This window comes from Strix uralensis, chromosome 18 (assembly GCF_047716275.1).
Source record: "Strix uralensis isolate ZFMK-TIS-50842 chromosome 18, bStrUra1, whole genome shotgun sequence".
In the NCBI taxonomy this organism is placed as follows: Eukaryota; Metazoa; Chordata; class Aves; order Strigiformes; family Strigidae; genus Strix; species Strix uralensis.
In genome coordinates this window covers 961,688-977,845 of record NC_133989.1, presented here as the reverse complement: position 1 = coordinate 977,845, position 16,158 = coordinate 961,688, and the positions used below count along the sequence as shown (strand labels likewise).

General features: G+C 61.1%; 1 protein-coding gene across 1 annotated transcript; it reads right to left on the bottom strand.

The window, feature by feature from the left end:
- Positions 1-8,429: 8,429 nt before the first annotated feature.
- COMMD7 (COMM domain containing 7) lies at positions 8,430-13,859 on the bottom strand. Its single transcript, XM_074888357.1, has 9 exons — positions 13,717-13,859; positions 12,486-12,539; positions 12,280-12,382; positions 10,601-10,657; positions 10,488-10,525; positions 9,832-9,922; positions 9,665-9,714; positions 9,130-9,178; positions 8,430-8,787 (listed from the first exon to the last, which is right to left on the bottom strand). The coding sequence occupies exons 1-9, from the start codon at positions 13,798-13,800 to the stop codon at positions 8,711-8,713; spliced, it is 603 nt and encodes a 200-aa protein (XP_074744458.1). The 5' UTR covers positions 13,801-13,859; the 3' UTR covers positions 8,430-8,710.
- Between the last annotated feature and the right edge of the window lie 2,299 nt (positions 13,860-16,158).

The following is a 16,158-nucleotide window of genomic DNA, read 5'->3' as shown; positions in this document are numbered from 1 at the left end:
GGGGCCAGCAGCTCCCCGCCGCGGGGGGGGCGGGGAGCGGGCACAGCAGGACGGTGCCCGGTGCCCCGCGCAGGGCGGGGCTGCCGGAGGGAAGCGCCCGGTCCCTGCCCGGTCCCTGCCCGCTGCCGAGCCGGGGGGGGGCGGCCGCCTACTCCCCGCGGCCGGCGGGGAGCGGAGGGGTGGGGGGGAGAGGTGATGGGGGAGCCCCGCGCTGCAGGCAGCTGCCTGCAGCTCTGCCCGCCGCAGGGTTCTGGGGCCGCCCGGCGCTGCAGCGGGGTCTGGGGACAAGCCCGGGCTGCGGGGACGGTGCAAATCCCCAGACGTGACACTGGGGGGGGGCAGCAACACGCCCGGTCCTGCTCCACGGGGGTTTGGCCCTGCCCGTGGGAGCCACCCGTGCCGCACGCCCATGGCTGCGCTGCGTGGGGTCGGGGTGGCCGCAGGACCGTCACTCGCCCTGGGCCCCAGCAGTCGCGGCCTCAACGGTGCCACCGGGACGGGCAGTGGCGGCCGTGCCACGCTCCCCGAGCTGGTGTTTCCAAGGGATGAGGCAGCCATCAAAGGGCTCCTCTTCTTCTCCCAGCGGAAGACTATTCCCCTCTCGGCAGCGTGCGGCTGCTCCGTGTGCCAGGCGCTGCCCGGGTTCCACCCAGCACCTCGCAGAAACACTTTGTGGGGTCAGCACCTCCGCAGGCGCCGGGCAGCGGGGCGTTGGGTGGGACGGTGGGTGCAGCCCCCCCGGCGCAGTGGGCTGCCCTGCGCTGGCAGGCGGGCGAGCTGGCCGTCCCGTGGGCCTCATCAGCTCCCTGTTGACAAATCCTTTCACTGACGAGCAAGCGGAGCGGGACGGAGCCCGGCCTGAGGCTTCCCAGCACCGGCCCCGCGACCGCTGTGTCCTCGCTGGGACGTGCTGGGGTTTCAATCGCTGGGATCCTACAAGGTACCCACCTTCCCGAGCCGGGGGTGGGCTGGTGAGCTGCCCCCCCTGGAGCCCAGGCGCCCCCTCAGCTGCCCCACAGCCCCAGCACCCCCATTCCCACCCCGCAGGGCTCACCCACAGAGCCGGGGAAGGCACCGCGGACACCCCCACCCTCCTCTTCTCCCCAGGGCTGAAAATCCCCTCGGTCACTGCACCCGAACCGCGGCTCCCGCGCGGGCGGCCCAGCGGGGTCCTGGCGCTTTGGCATCGCTCCTGCAGCACAGTGGGCCACGGGGCTGCGCCCGCCGAGCAGATGGCACCGCCGCAGCCGGCGTTGGTGGCAGGAGACGACCTGCTGCCCCCCGGCCCGGCTGGCAGTGGGGAGCTGTACCCTGGCCCTTCGGGGGGGGGGGGGGCCAGGGACAGTTGGTTGCAGAACAACAGCTACAAGGGCAGACTCTGCTCCAGGCAGCTCTGGGGGAGCGTCGCCAGGCCCAGCAGCAATAACAGCTCCACAAGCCCTTTGTGTCACGCCGTGTTTGGGCAACGCTGTCACGGGGCAGCGAATCCTCTGTTTGGGGGGGGGTTGTGCCCCCAGCTCATGGGAGCCCTTCGGGGAGGAGGGTGATAGATAAAAGTCAAACCAGCTGCAGGAGGGAGAAGCGTTAACGGGGGAGCCGGTGGTGGGAGGAATTGGGGACACCTGGGCTGGGGCAGGAGGCTGAAAGGCAGCTGGAAATGGGGGCACATCATGGCGGGGAGCAGCCTTAGAGGGGACGAGGCTGGAGCCGGAGGCCGAGCAGGAGCACACTGCGGGCTGGGCTGTTGCGGTGAGTGAGCTGCGGGTACAGCACCATTATTCCAGCCACCGGTTTCTAACACCCTCGGCAAGGCGGGAGCACGATGTGCTCTGAGAAAACGTGATCGCCGGGTCCTGCCCCTTGGCCCGCTGCTCGCTGCCTCACGCAGATGGAGCTGGCAGGAGCTTCGCTGCCTGGAGGGCGAGCGAGATGGCGGAGGGGGAGGCAGGACTCGTCCTTGCGGGTGATGGGGAGAGGAGAGGCAGCCCCTGGGCTGGCTGCAGCGTCTGCCCTCCCTGCCGCCGCCCTGCCCCAGCTTTTTCCTCCTTCCCTGAGGTGGAAGGAGAGATGAGCTCGTCACCTGCGAGGGATGGAGGTGGAACCACGAGCTGCTCTTCCCGGGGGTGCTGCGCTCGCACCCGCGCGTCCCCCGACCCTCCGGGGCTGGTGCGAGCTCCAGGCTTGGCCTGGCTTCCCCCCCCCCCCCGCCCCCCGATCCCTCTGCTCCCGGCTCTAAGGTTGGTTTCTAGGCAGAGCCTTAAAACTGACACGCACACACGTACTAAAAAAAGCATAATTTTATTCAATAACTGCATTGTGTGCTCAGAATTCACTTGTATGTGAGACGGATCAAGTAGAAAAGCTGGGGAAAAGGCAGCTGCTCCCCCTCGCTTTACCCTGCTCCGGTGCTCGGCACCCGCAGCCCAGCATGGGGGGGCCCCGTGGGCCTCGTGTCCTCCCCACACAGCAGGACCTTGGCCAGGCTCTGCCCAACCCCGGGGGTCCCCCGCTCCACACCGAGGGTGGCTGCAAAGGGTTTGGGGTCCTGTGGGCCCCCAGCCGCCCCCTTGTCCCCCACCCCAGCTCCCTTCCTGGGGCCTGGCCCTGCAGAGGCCACTCACAGCGGGGGCCCGGGCACCCGCCGTGTCCCACATAGATGGTGCCTCAGTAACTTTTGTGTGTATATATATATACATATATATATATATACACAGCCAGTTCCTCAGTAGTGGAAACTAAAAATACCAGCCTGCCTGGCTGGGTAACCAGATGCCGCGAGGTGGCCCCCAGCGACACCGTGTTTCTCCCTATTATTTTTATTAATCTGTGCTTAGCAAAGCCAGCCCGGTGGGGGAAGCGCCCCGGCACGTCATGGGGTGTGTGGGGTGGGACGGGGCCTGCTCAGCACCATCCCCGGGGGATGGCGGGGAATGGGGACAGTCGGGTTTCAGTTTTATTGCATTTTGAATAAATCTGGAAAAGGGGGGAGGGTGCTGCTGTGACATGGCTCCTGCCCCCCTGCCAGCCTGGGGCAGCGGGTGCTGGTGCTCAGGGCTGTCGCTGCTGCAGGGGCAGCTTGGGGGGGGCCGGCGCAGGATGGCTAAGCCCAGAGGGGTCTGGGGGTGACACTCGGCTCGGGGGGGGGCGCCCAGGGTGGCTTTGGGGCTCTCGGCTGGGAAAGTGCGGGTGGGGACTGCGGGTGAGATGATGCTGGCGGGGGGGGGCCGGGGGCGGGAGGAGGGGGGTCCTGCCTGCCGGGAGCGGGGCGGGGAGGGATGGGGCAGGGCAGGGGAGGGTGGGAGGGTCGGTGGGGACGGGGTGGCGGATTGGGGCAGGGAGGGAGGGATGCTCGGGGGTGGCAGATGGAGGGAAAGAAGCGGAATGGGGGGACGGAGGGTGGTTCCGGCGGGATGGAGAGATCTGGGGGGATGGAGAGAGGCATCCGAGAGGATGAAGGGAGGGAGGGAGGGATCGGGGGGATGGAGGGATGCAGGAAGGGATCTGGGGGATGGAGGGAGGGATCTGAAAGGATGGAGGGAGGGATCCGGGGGGAGGGAAGGATGCAGGGAGGGATCTGGGGGGGGGCATGGAGGGATCGGGGGGGATGTAGGGAGGGATCCTGGGGGAGGGTGGGCGGGAGGCAGCGATGGCTGCGGGCGCGATGCCCGGGGGGGGTTTGGGGGGATGCGCGGATCCGGCGTGCTGCGCGGTGCTCTGGCTCCCCCTGCTGCTCCGCGCGGCGCAGCGCGGCGGGGGCGGGGCGGGGGGCGCAGCGCCGGCTCCCCGCGGTGCCGTGAGTTTGCTCGGGCTCAGCAGGGGTGTGGTGCATGGAGGAAACGGGTGGGGGGTGTCTGCCTGGGGACCCCAGACCCTGCCCCGCGGGGCTGCGGAGCTGCCTCCACCCCCGCCCCCCCCCGCATCCCTCCCAGGCCCCGCAGCCTGGGGTGAACGCGCAGGGACCCCCCAGCCCGGCGGCGGTGTGAGTCGGGATCCCAGCAAGGGAAGGGCCCTTGACCTTGTTTGCAGCCCCCGAATTTTCACGCAGAAACACGAACGGCGCCGTGGTCCGTCCCAGCCGCTGAAACAAAACTCGGGGGAGGATTCGGGCTCGGCTGCCGGCGGGGACACGCACGGTCCTTCCCGGGGCTGCTGCCCCCAACCCCGGCCCGAGGGCACCGGGCACAGGGGCTGGTGCTGCCTCGGGGCTCAGCGCCGCTGTCCTGGATGCAGGGGACGTGCTGGGGGGCGGGGGGTGCTGTGGTGCAGGGGCTGGCGCGGGGGCTCCTCGCCTGGTGTTTTGCAGGCGCCGATCACCAGATACAAAGATGCTCCCCAGAGCCGCGAGGTGTGTCAGCAGCACAAGGGTTAACGCCGCTTTCCCTCTTTCCATGGCGAACTCGGTGGCGTGGTCGGGGATAACCTCGTTAGTGGCTGCGCTGCGGCACCGATGCCCCTGGGACAGAGCAGCCCTAGAAAATGGAGCTGGGCGCTGCGGGGGAGCGCTGGGACGCGGGAGCGGAGCTGCCTGGGTGGGAGACTGGTGGGGGGCTCCCCCCGCCACGCTCCAGCCCGCGGCCGCTCTGGGGTGTCGTGGCGGCCTGGCCTGGGCTGTTGGGGACAGGGTGGGTTTGTCACGGCGGGCCCAGGTGCTGGTGACGAAGCTGTGTCTGCCAGGGGAGCAACCGCCATCGGTGCTGGGCTGGAGGCGCGGGTGCTCGCACGGCTCCGGGGCACCCACGTCATCCCGAGCGCGCGGCCCCTGGCCCCACGCGGGCTCTGGGGAAGCCCAACGATCCCCTCCCGCTCTGCCGTGGCTCAGATGGGCTGGTGGGCTCCCACCGTCCTTCTTGGGGCCGGTACTGGCGCCAGTGCCCGGGAATTGTTTGCTGCCTGTGCTGTTGTGCCACAGGCCGTTTCTGGCGGCCACCTCCCCGTGCTGTGGGAGAAGATGGGTTCCTTATGCCTGAGCATTCATTTGCGCTGCTGAGCGACAGCCTGCGGTCTGGCTGAGCAACCCCAATTGTTCCCAGTGTGCCTGGACAAAGAAGTGCCTAGAGAGATGGCAAGGCTGTGGAGAAGAGGACATGCTAACAATATTTCCATTGCCTTGGACACCACCAGTTTTTTTTTCCCCCTGCTCCTGCAAGAATGGGAGGCAGCAGCTCAGCTTCACGGGCAGGGGGGATGTGGCCCTGCCTGGCCCGAGCAGGGTGGGTGCAGCCTGTCCCAGACCAGGCTGAGGGCTCGTTCCCGGGGAGCGTGTCCTCAGCAAGGGCACAGCGCAGCGCTCGCCCCTCTGCTCCCGGTGAGGGAGGCAGAGGCTGAGGGTCTCCCCCCCCGCAGCATGGGGAGCCCAGGTAGCCCCATGCCCCCCTGAGGGTCCCTGTCCCCAGGGCCTCATGTGGCACCACAATGTGGTGGCACCACAGGGTGGTGGCACTGTCCTGGGGCCTCCTGTGTGCTCGGGACTGCTGTCCCCAGGCAGACAAAGCGATTTTGGGAGTTTGCAGCTGGTGTTTTTGCTGGGTGCTGCATCACCCCAAAACCTGGAGGAACTGGGGAGGGGAACGGCATGGGGTGAGGGGCGGGACTGGCTCCATCAGCCACGCTGCTCCGTGCGGGGTTAACGCCATCATGGAGGCAATGCCTTTTCCTTTCCCCCTTTTTTACTTCCTCTCCCCATTTTTTCCTTTCCTCCCACTGCAAGCTGCAGGCTTTGCTCAGCGCTGGGCTGAGCTCCAGGCTGCTGTGAGGGCCGTTGCCTGCTGGTTCTTCTCCCCAGCTCCTCTCACCTGCTGTGGCTCATTTCCAGCTGTTGACCAACCCTGAGATTTTTTGCCCTATTTTGCAAGCAGGAAAGCTGGGACAGGGATAAGGACTGAGCTTTCAAAGCCCTGGGCATGGCTCTCCGCGAGGCCTGTGAAAGCGGTGGGGGGGGTTCCCGCGGGAGCTCTGCTGCTTCCCACGCGACCTGCTCAAGGTCAGGCAGAGCCTGCGGCGAGTCCCGGTTCCTTCCTTCCCCGCGGCCCGCGGGCTCGCAGGCGGGAGCGGAAGCGGAGCCTGTGTCTGCTCTGCTACCTCCGAGCAGGGGGAGGGCGGCGGGAGCCGCCGAGGCTTTTGTTCTCTGGGTTCGGGGGGGCTCCTTCACACGTGAAGGGAGCGGCATCTTCCAGTGGGGAGAAGATGCTGCATCCACAAACATCGTGGCTCCCTCGGTCACTGCCATCTGCCAGGGCTCAGAATCACCGCAGCGCTGAGCCGGTGCCGGGATGTGACAGACCCCGCCAGCGCGGCCCCCGGCTCCCGCCTGCTCGGGTGCGGCTTTGCGGGAGGCTGCAGGGGTGAGCGTGGGGAGTGCCCGGGAGCGCAGGACCATTGCAGCCTGGCTGCTGGGATCCATGCTGCCATCTCCCCTGGGCTCGGGAGGGACTGCCTGGCACCCCTGGGCACAATGAGGTGGTCCCCGAGGCGGCAGAGGGTCTCCACTGCAGTGAGCGGGGTTGCACGAGCATCTGAGCGTGCAGGGGGGTGACTGTGCTGCGGTTTCAGTGCGGCTGAGCCACCCCTACCCCACTGCTCGGGGCTGGGAGGGCCCACGTGTCCCCCCCACTCCCACCCCCACAGCAGGGGCCTGGGTGGGAACGGGGCGGGGGGGCTGCAGCACGGAAATGGGCCGAGAAAGCCCTTGGGGAGGCCAACGGCTGCCGGAGTACAGTTAGCTTCACCCCAAGCTGGCAAGAGGCCCCTGTTTCCCCTGCGCCCGCTGTCCCGCCGAGATTAGCTCTCGGCTGGCTGGGCTTGACGGGCAGCCGGAAGAGGCCGAGCAGCGCGGGGCCGCCCGGAAACCCGGGCAAAGCGGGGCAGAACGGGCACAGCGGCAGCCCCTTCCCTCCCAGCGGCAGCTTGGTCCCCGCTCGACCCTCCCCGTGGCCATGCCATGCTGCGCTCACCGAGTCCCGGCGCAGGGGTCCGGGTGTTCGCCATCACCCCGTGTGCTAGCGGCCAAGCCGGGGGGGCCATGCTGTGCCACAAAGGCAGGGCTGTCGTGCTGTGTTTCCTGGCGCCCTGCTTGCCTCGATTTGGGAGGACAACGTGGTTCCCCCGCTGTTGGCAGCTCCCCGTGCCGGTGCTGCCGGAGCCAGGTCCCTCCCCGCGCCCCTTCCCCGGGGGGGGCTGCCAGCTCGGCTCATGCCTGGCCAAGTGCGCAGGATGAAGGGGCTCTCCCGGGGTACCGGGGAGCGCTGGTGGCAGCACGGAGGTCACGGCAGCGCCACGGCGGAGTAGCGTGGAGGTGACCCCCCGCGCTAGGGGTCAGCGGGCCCCGAGCGGCCGAATCCCAACCGGGCAGGGGGAGGAGCACGGGCGGGTGGCGGATTCCTGACCCACAACTGGGCCTGGCATCTCCGCCAGCATCGCCGCCGTTCCACCTCCCGCTGAAACTGGATAGGGTTGAGCGGTGCTGCCTGGGCACCAGGAGGGTGAGGAGGAATGACAGGAACAGGCAGCAGAAAAGGTGAAGCAAAAAAAAAATTCCTTTTGTCTTGAGACAGCAGCCCTTCAGACCTTTTCCTCCTCCCTGAAATAGTTTTTCCTGCCACCCGAAAGGAGATGGAATATTTTGCAGGGCATTATTTCAGAGGATTTTTATTTTTTTTTTTTAAAATTTTTACCATAATCATGTGACACAGCTTGAAATGCTGGTGAATGGCTTGATACGTGGGAAAATAAATACGCAAATACCGTCCCCAGGTTTGCCAGCAGGATTCCCCGCGCCGGTTCCCAAACCCTCGGTTCAGGCTGTTCTCGTCATCGGTTCCAGTCGCCCACGCGGGGCCGCAGGGAAGGCGACGCAGAAAAACGCTGCTCGCTCCGCAGCTGAGAACCTGCGGGTGAAGCTGTGAGGTGCGGGGAGATCTGCGACGCCTTTCCCGCAGAAACCGTCTTTTTGCGCCCGGCTTTAACCGGAAGCAGAGGCTGGCGCAGGGACCTGTGGTGCGGCCCGGCCCCCAGCACTCGCCGGGTGCCCCAGGACAGCGAGTGGCCCCAGGTGTGGGCTGGAAACGGAGAAAATCTCACCGGTACCTTCCCCGGTGCCGCAGGTTGTTCCCTGCGCTGTGACCACCGAGTGTGTCGGGGACACGGGGGGGCCTCAGGAAGCCCCGGGTGGTTTTACCCCCTGTGCACGGAGGCAGATGTTTAAGATTGACAATCCCCTGCCCCTGAGATGCTTTTCCATCGTGCAGCACGACGGGGGAGTTTGTGATCGACCCATTCCTCAACACGAGAGAAGCGAGAGGCTGGAGAGCGATTCACCAGGTTAGATGCTCTCCTCGCCCCCCTTGTCCTCTGCTTCATTCCTCCAAGTTTGAAAATGACTCTTTGGCGCTGTTTCTCTTTTTCTCACAAAAACGAATTCTGATACAAATGGAGCAGGATGGGAATGGGTTTATTTCTTTGCTGTTTTAATACAAGTATCCACATATTTCTGACCAAAATTTCTCATAACAGTATAAAAAAAAAAGATGAGTGGACTTGTAGCTGCTTCTTAACGTTTGCCAAGGTTTCAGGTTGTGAAGGATTGATGGGTCCTGGGCCGTGACACCGCCGCTCGCTGCGCAGCCTTTGCTTATCGGGGTGTCAGAGCAGATCTGCAGGCCCACGAGGAGAAAGGAAACATCCTGGGCAGATGTCGGTTCAGGCCCCCGCACTTTCAGCTGAAGCTTTCCAGACTGGTTTTGACCCGCTCCATTTCATGCAGAAAACTGTAGAACTGAGGCAAAGTTAACTCTGCAGGAAAAAAAAAAAGGAGGCATCAAGTTTTGGATGTCAGGTTACGCTTCCAACACCGGGAGAGCTGTTCTGGTGCTACCGCAGAGCGACTGCGCTCGCCTGCGCCGGGCAGGATCAGACACCGCGGCTCGGGGCAGCTGGCGGGGCCGTGTGGGGTTCTGGGTTAGGATCCTCCCAGCAGCGCCTGGGGATCGTTTCCTTTCTTCATCTGCCACGTCACCAGCGATGGGTGCGGACCCCGAAAGGGTCCCTGCGAGCACAAAGCTCCCCCACCTCCAGCAACACCCAGGGCTTTCGCGTACTCGAACGCTCGCTTCTTTTCCAGAACTGCTAACTCACCTATATACACGTTTTCCATTTGGCTCCCTTTTTTAATCACCAGCTTCAGCTTGGGGGAAGAAAAAGCAGAGGTATTTGAATTCAGAGCTGTATTCTGAGCACCACGAAAAGGCGACGCGCAGGGGTGTGCTGTGAGCGTCGGCCGGGCAGGCTGCTGCAAAGCCAGGCCTTTGGGGAAGTGCGGCTGCGGGAGCAGCTTCTGGGGCAGCGGGAGGCTCTCCAGCAGTCCTTACAACCGTCACGTTCCCCTCCCTCCCCACGACACTGTGGCCTTCGCTACCTTGAGTTTTTTGAGCAGCTTTTCCGAGTGGGCTACGGTTTTGTGACACACGATGTGTTCAGCAGAGAAGCCAACAGCAGCGTGTCCGCTGGCGGCCGCGCCGGGAGGCCGAAGCAGACGCGCTGCTGCAGAGCTCGTCCCTGCGAGACCCAGCTCCCCCCCGGCTCCTGGCCCAGCCAGCGCTTCCCACGCGCCTGGTCGCAGCCTCTGCCGTAACCACACAACCACCTCAACCCTCTGATGCAGGAGATTTACCTGTAAGAAGATACTCCCCACTTTTTCCAGTTCACTGCTCCCAGCAGTCACTGTGAGTCAGAAAGGAGAGAAGGCAGACAACTCGTTAGCTAAACTGTGAAATAAAAAGTTATTTAGCTGAGGGCTGCTGTTGGGTTTCCAAACCCATTATGTCTTAGCTTGATTACCTCCAAACTTCCACTCCATATCTACCAGCTGGTTAATCATCAGCGTCTGACCAACAGCCAGGCGCGTCAGGGTGGGGGAATTCACCTTCCACTGCAAGAGCAACAGACACACGAGCAATCAATTCTCTCCGTGTTACCTGCGATTTCCACGTCAGTCAGAAACGAGGCAGACTGGTGGCAGAAGCCCAAAGTGGAGGTGTGCAAAGGGGCAAACTAATGCGGTCGGGAGGGCTTTCAAAGATGTTTGAGTCCTGCTAGGATTTCCATCTGCCTTGTCACTTCTGTAAATGAAACTCACTGTTTTTGTTTTAACCCTGGTTCAGTGTAACAATATCTGTGCAAAAAGTCCTGTGTTCGTGTAACTGCATGACCTCGGGGCTCAGAGCATGCAAAGCAGGAAAACAATCAAATGAAAGCCACACAGAAGCGCAGGAATCACGAAAGCCATGAGGCAGAGGCCACAGCAAACCAGAACTATCATTAGATGAAGTGTTCCTTATCGGTTATCCAAGGACCTTCGGTTCAAAATTCTGAGCTGGTTTTGAAGAAAATACCCAAAGCGCTGACACATCTCAGTAGCGCAGCGGGATTTTACAAGTTCCCACTCAAAGACTGTCATTTTGTTAGCTTAGAAACAAGCAAAAATATATTAATACCTGTTCTGCAAAATAACTGGCTTTCTCTTCACTGAGGCCTGTGGGAGAAACTGAGATTACTATATGTGATAAATATTCATTATCTTTTATTTAGTGAAAGTCAGGTGACCTACCTAGAGCAATAAAATCTGCTCTGACTTGCTCGGAAGACAAATTCCTCTTCAGGGCACCTGAATAAACAATGCAAGGAAGAAAAATCACTTTTTACTGAGTCAAACCAGTCTTTACAGAGTCAAATAAATGCAGGGACGGAGACTCTGCGATAGAAAGCCTCTGTTCCTGGGCTGTGTTTTGAAACAAACCACAGCTCCTCGAGATAGGAAATAGAGCCGTGCCTGCCGGTACCTCTGCAGATGCCCAGCGCTTTAAAAGTCCGGGCGCTGGGAGTGCCGGGAGAGAGGGCGAGATTTCAGTGCGGGTATCCATGGGAACAGCAGCAGCAGTTGTGTTTTGAAGTTGCTGCTTTCTCTCCTATAGAAGCTTGGCTTGTTAAAGGAGAACTGTTAAGGCTGGCAGGCTACTAATTTGACCTACCTGCTGTGTTTTGGATTATGGGTGTGAACGTGTGCATATAACACTTTCCCCTGCTGCGCCTGCCTCCTTTGTTCTGGGGCACAGGCAGCACATGGAAGTTTACAAGGATTCTGTTCTCTGAACCAAGAGCAGGAATCTCATAAATTCAGAGATTGCCAGTCCCACGTGGCTCCCCGTCTGTGAGCGCACAGGCCAAGCTCTCTGCTGTGATCTGTGCCAGTGCTGCCTGTGGCATCCCGGAGCTGAGAAAAGGGTACAGCAGGCTTGGAGCCAGCGCACACAAACAGGGACACCGAGACTGAGAGCACCTAGGCCAGAGTCAGGGAGGGAGAAAACGCCGATTCCACGTTAAAGACCCCCAAGAGACTCCACATTAAATACCCCCAAGACAGTTGTAGGAAAAGAAATTATTCGGTGCTACTCCTGGCTAGAAGAAATGGCTTGAAGCAGTAGAACGAGTTCAGGCCGAATGCGGGGAACAGTTGTGCGTGGCTTCACTGCTGTGAAGAAAGCCGTGGGGAACCCAGGACTGGAGGGTAATAGCAAAGGGCTGTTAATAACGAGAAGGATCAACGGGATGAACGTGCAGTGGAGGTGTTTGATGCATTAACATGTCAAACAGCTGCCACAGCAGCAGAGTAATCTCATAAAGTGCTGGAATCTGGGGTATTCAGGGGGAATCCCCCTGCCCCTCTTCCCCACTATTTATGAAAGAGAAACCACTGGACACGTGTTTTCCTAAAACAAGACTGCAAGGACAGATGTCTCCTTTACGTGGCCTAGAACTACCCCAGCTCCCAGCCCACCCTAGAGGGGTGCACACACTGTCTTATCGGTCTCAAACAGCGCTTGCCCTTGTCAGAATTACAGTACTGGGTCACTCGGATGGCAGCTCCTACACAGACTCAGTGCCAACACAAAGCTGGCAAAATGGATTTACAGGCACAAGTTAAACCAAGCACTGTCCCAGGGCTGTGCTTGCACTTAATCCATGGATATTTAAGTGAGTTTAGTTAAGCCTGTGAGACGTGTGCGCAGGCAGGGTATAAAGAATACAAAGCCCAAGTCAGCAAACAGGGATATTTCAACAGGAGAATTTTTTGATTCTTAAGTGCTAATCCATTTATTAGCTACCGTTTATTATCGCACTTACTGTGCAAAGCGAGTGCACTGCAGTTCTGAAGACACACTTGAGCAGCATGCAGGAATGGACCCAACTGTTTGGCCTCAGGGTAGCATATGCAGATGTATCACTTACCATTAGGCACCAGAAGAATACTTTTGACAATGTTTTTCAGGGGGCCCAAGCTGATTTTATTCATGGTGGCGAAGTCTGAGAGCTGAGTCATAAACCTTTCTACCTGCTCAAGAGAAAGAGCAGGGACACAATCTTATCTCTGCATGTTTCTCACCCGAGAGCTGCATTCACACCCTTCTCCTCCTGGCGCTCTGCACAGGCCTCACCTCCTTGGGCTCCGTTAGAAAGCGGAAGAGCACTTCGGTCAGCGCCGAGAATTGCTGTGAAGGAACAGGAACAGTGTTATGGGGTCGGGCATCAGCACGCTTCATTTCTCAGCACCTCGCCCCGCTGCCACCATGACTTGGTGGCGACACCGCACCCTGACACAGCTCTACCTGCGTCCGGTACAGCGGTCCCAGAGTTTGAGCTCCGGTGCTGGTAGGGTACCCCCGTCCTCGGCATCACGAGATGCCTTGGGATGGGAGTGGCTCAGGGAAGCTTTTCAGAGACTCTCAAAGGGTTTGTGCAGCTGGTAGCTGGCACTGCAGAGAGCTTGTGTGACTCGTGGCTCATCAGAAGCTGCTCCTCTACCCTGTGTAATCCAAAAACTGTGAGTGGGAAAAGATGCAAGCGTCTACTCTGATGTTTCACAAACCCCGTGGGGTAACCAGACTAACTTAGGAAAGGAAAAGAACTGGTTAAAGGTCTCGTTGCTGCCTTCAGTTTTCTGAGGTGCAGCTGGCAGGGCTGGAGGTGCCTGTAGGGCAGAGCCCCCCGCCCCCCCCGCTCCCTCTGCCCGCACCAGCGCTGGCACCGGCACCGGCCGTGACCTGCAGCGGCTCATCCTGTGCCACCCTCCCGCTCAGCCGTGGGACGGGGATGGCACCGGGCAGCTCCCCGCGAGCTCTGACACTAACTTCAGCACAAGCTGAACCAGCTTCTGCGACACGGCTGCACCCCCGGTGTGTCGGCGACCGGGACAGGAGGGTGGGGGGGTGGCAGCCCCGGCCCGAACGCTGTGCAGCCCACCGAGAACAGCCGGCGCTCGGCAGGGCCCCGCACCCCCCGGCACGGCGGGAGCCCCCGCGCGAGGAGCGTCCCGCACCCTCGAACACCCGCTCCCGCAGCGCGCGGGGCTCGCCCGGCCCGGCCACCACAAAACACGATTCGTTGCCGGGGTGGGCTGAGCCCCGGCGGGGACACGGCACCGGGGCCTGGAGGCCGGGCAGGGCCCGGTGCCGGGGCTGCTCTGCGGTGTGGGGCCTGCTGCGGGGCACCGGGGCCTGCTGGGCCCCACCGGGCCGGTCCCGGCGCTGCTCCGGAGCTGCGGGGCCGCCTGGGCCCGGCACCCCGGGTGGCGGCTCGCCCTGTCCGGCTGCGGCTGCCCCGGTGGCCCCGCGGGCTCCCGGGGCTGCTCCCGCGGGCGCGCCCCGCCCTCCCCCGGCGCGGCCCCACCTGGGCGCTGAGCTGGTTGAGGTTGTGCATGTCGCCGCTCACCGCCTCCGGCACCGGGTCGCGGGTGAAGTTGAGCCGCCCCATGGCGGCCGCCGCGGCCCCGCCCGCCCCGCCCGGCCCCGGCGCCGGCGCCCGCCTCAGCCTGAGCATTGGCGGCCGCACTTTCCGCAGCGCCGCCGTCCCGCAGCCCCCGGCCGAGGGCACCCGGTGGGGCTCCCGCCGCCCTCCGGCCCCTGCTCGGCCCGGCCCGTGGCGCAGCCCGAGGCGGCCGCTGGCGGGTGGCCAGCAGGATGGGTGGCCAGCAGGCCGGTGTGCCCGGTCGCCCACCCCGGGGCTCAGTGCCACAGGCCCCATGGCCCCCGTAGGCAGGCGGGGGAGCGCGGCCGGGTTCCCCTCCCAGCACAGTTATTTTGGATGGGAAGGTCTGGGCCAGCCTCTTGCTTTCCTGCCCAAAACCAGTCGGTAGAACCCCCCAAGAGAGCTGCAGTACGTGTGTATGTCTGTGTGCTTGTGCCAATCAATGTTTACTCTTCACTCCTCTAAGATCCTACAGATATTTAGCCACATGTTTCGTTTCATGCGGTTGATCCCTTCCACGGCAGGCGAAACCTCCGATTGCTGGCAGGTGTGGAGCGGGAAGGGGAGAGCAGAGGGTACCCCCGGTGTGCCGAGCCTTAAACTTCACCCGGGGACGGAGGTCTGGCTGGCAGCTGGACAGTGTAAGTTGTTTTGCTCTACAAAAACCTCAAGTAAATCGTTTAAAAACCATAGTTCATAGGACAAATGGTTTTTTTTTCCCCTGAAAATTCTACTTGGGACCTGAAACGGGTGTGATTTTGCCTCTTCAGCTGCTGCTCCCAGCGCTGCCGGCTGCTGAGCCTGGCCCAGGCTCAGGGGGACGGTGATGGGTGGCCCAGGGCCAGCAGCCCACGGCCGGGCTCCGCGGGGTGCGCGGGTGTCGGGTAAGGAAGGGGCAGCGCAGGGCTGAGCCAGCCCGTGGGCAGAAAGTGTCTGGATGTCAGAGGGGTCAGGGTTTCACAGGGAGCTTAACCCGATTCTCGCCGTAACCCCCAAGCGGGAGGTGTCCCCGATTCAGAGACCTGCAGGAAGGCAGGTGAGTGGGCACATCACCTGCTCGCCCTGTTACACCGGCTTCTTTCTGTTTGTGCTTGGGAGGGAGGCCTTGACCCAGGAAATATTAAAACTGGATGTATTCTGCAGAGGACAATGGAGCTGATCCCATCCTTAAAGACTCCCTTGCCTTGTCGGTGTGTGTGTGTGATCCCTTTTATCTGGGAAGGTGTTCACTGGCTGCCTGGGTGGACAGCACAGCACATAAAAACCTTTGTGGAAGGTAAAATTGTGGCAGCCCACAAGGGTTGTGTTCTATTACTGACACTTTCAGTTGCAAATGAGAGCGTAGGAAATTTTATAGTGCCTTTCATTGTGAAGGTATCCCAGTAGTGGTTTATAAACAAGGAGTTAAGCAGCAAAGTACCACTAATGATGAGGAGTTAAGAGATATTTACTGGTGGTCTGGCTGGAAATAGCATTCATGCTTCCTTTTCTTCTTCCTCTACCTCCTAGCCCAGCTGGGAGATTTTCTGTTCCACATACACAGGGTGGAACTGCACCTCGATTAAATAGGACTGTTGAGGTAAAAAAATTGCATGTGGGGGTGCTTGCAGGATTTGACCCTAAATATTTAGGATGCTTTAAAACAAGGCGCAGATTTTTCACATTGGAACAACTTGTCAGGCTCTGTGGTGAACCGGCCGCGTCGGCATGTTTAAAACCACAGGAGATGCTTCTCTCTAAAAAATAGTTAACCTGGACTAAAACTCATTCAGGGAGCTGTGTGGACTGGGTAGCACGGGGTGCCAGTGTGTGTGAACACAACATTCCTCTGGCTTTAAAATGCTGCGTACAGCCTTATGTAAATTTTCCTAAGTGTCAATTAATAATCGCAGTTAATTACAGCACATTTTCATAACCACCAAAGTTCATTCATCTGTATTGTGTGGCTGAAAAACTGAAACAAGGAAAGAGGCAATTTTCTGTCTGCTTTGTACGCCGGGATTAGCCATTCAGGAGCAGCCTGTGACTGATCTTTACTTCCCTGTGTCTTTCTAGGGTGATGCTTTAGGAACTAATTAAGGATGGTCTGGGTGCACGCGTGTGTGCTTGTGCGAGCATGCAGGAGCTACGACGGGAGGGAGAAGCCAACGTGGTTAAACAATTTCTCAGGCAGCAAACCAAATTCTTGGGGAAAGTTGAGTGACAAGATCCAAGAAGAAGAGTCTAAATTGAGATACGTGCTCACAACATCCTGCTCAGACAATCCCCAGGAAATGAGGCAGTCCCACCTCCTGGGACGCTGGCTGGGCTGCAGCGTGGCACCCCGGTGCCACCAACCCCGTACGGCGCTGCCAGGCAGGCTTG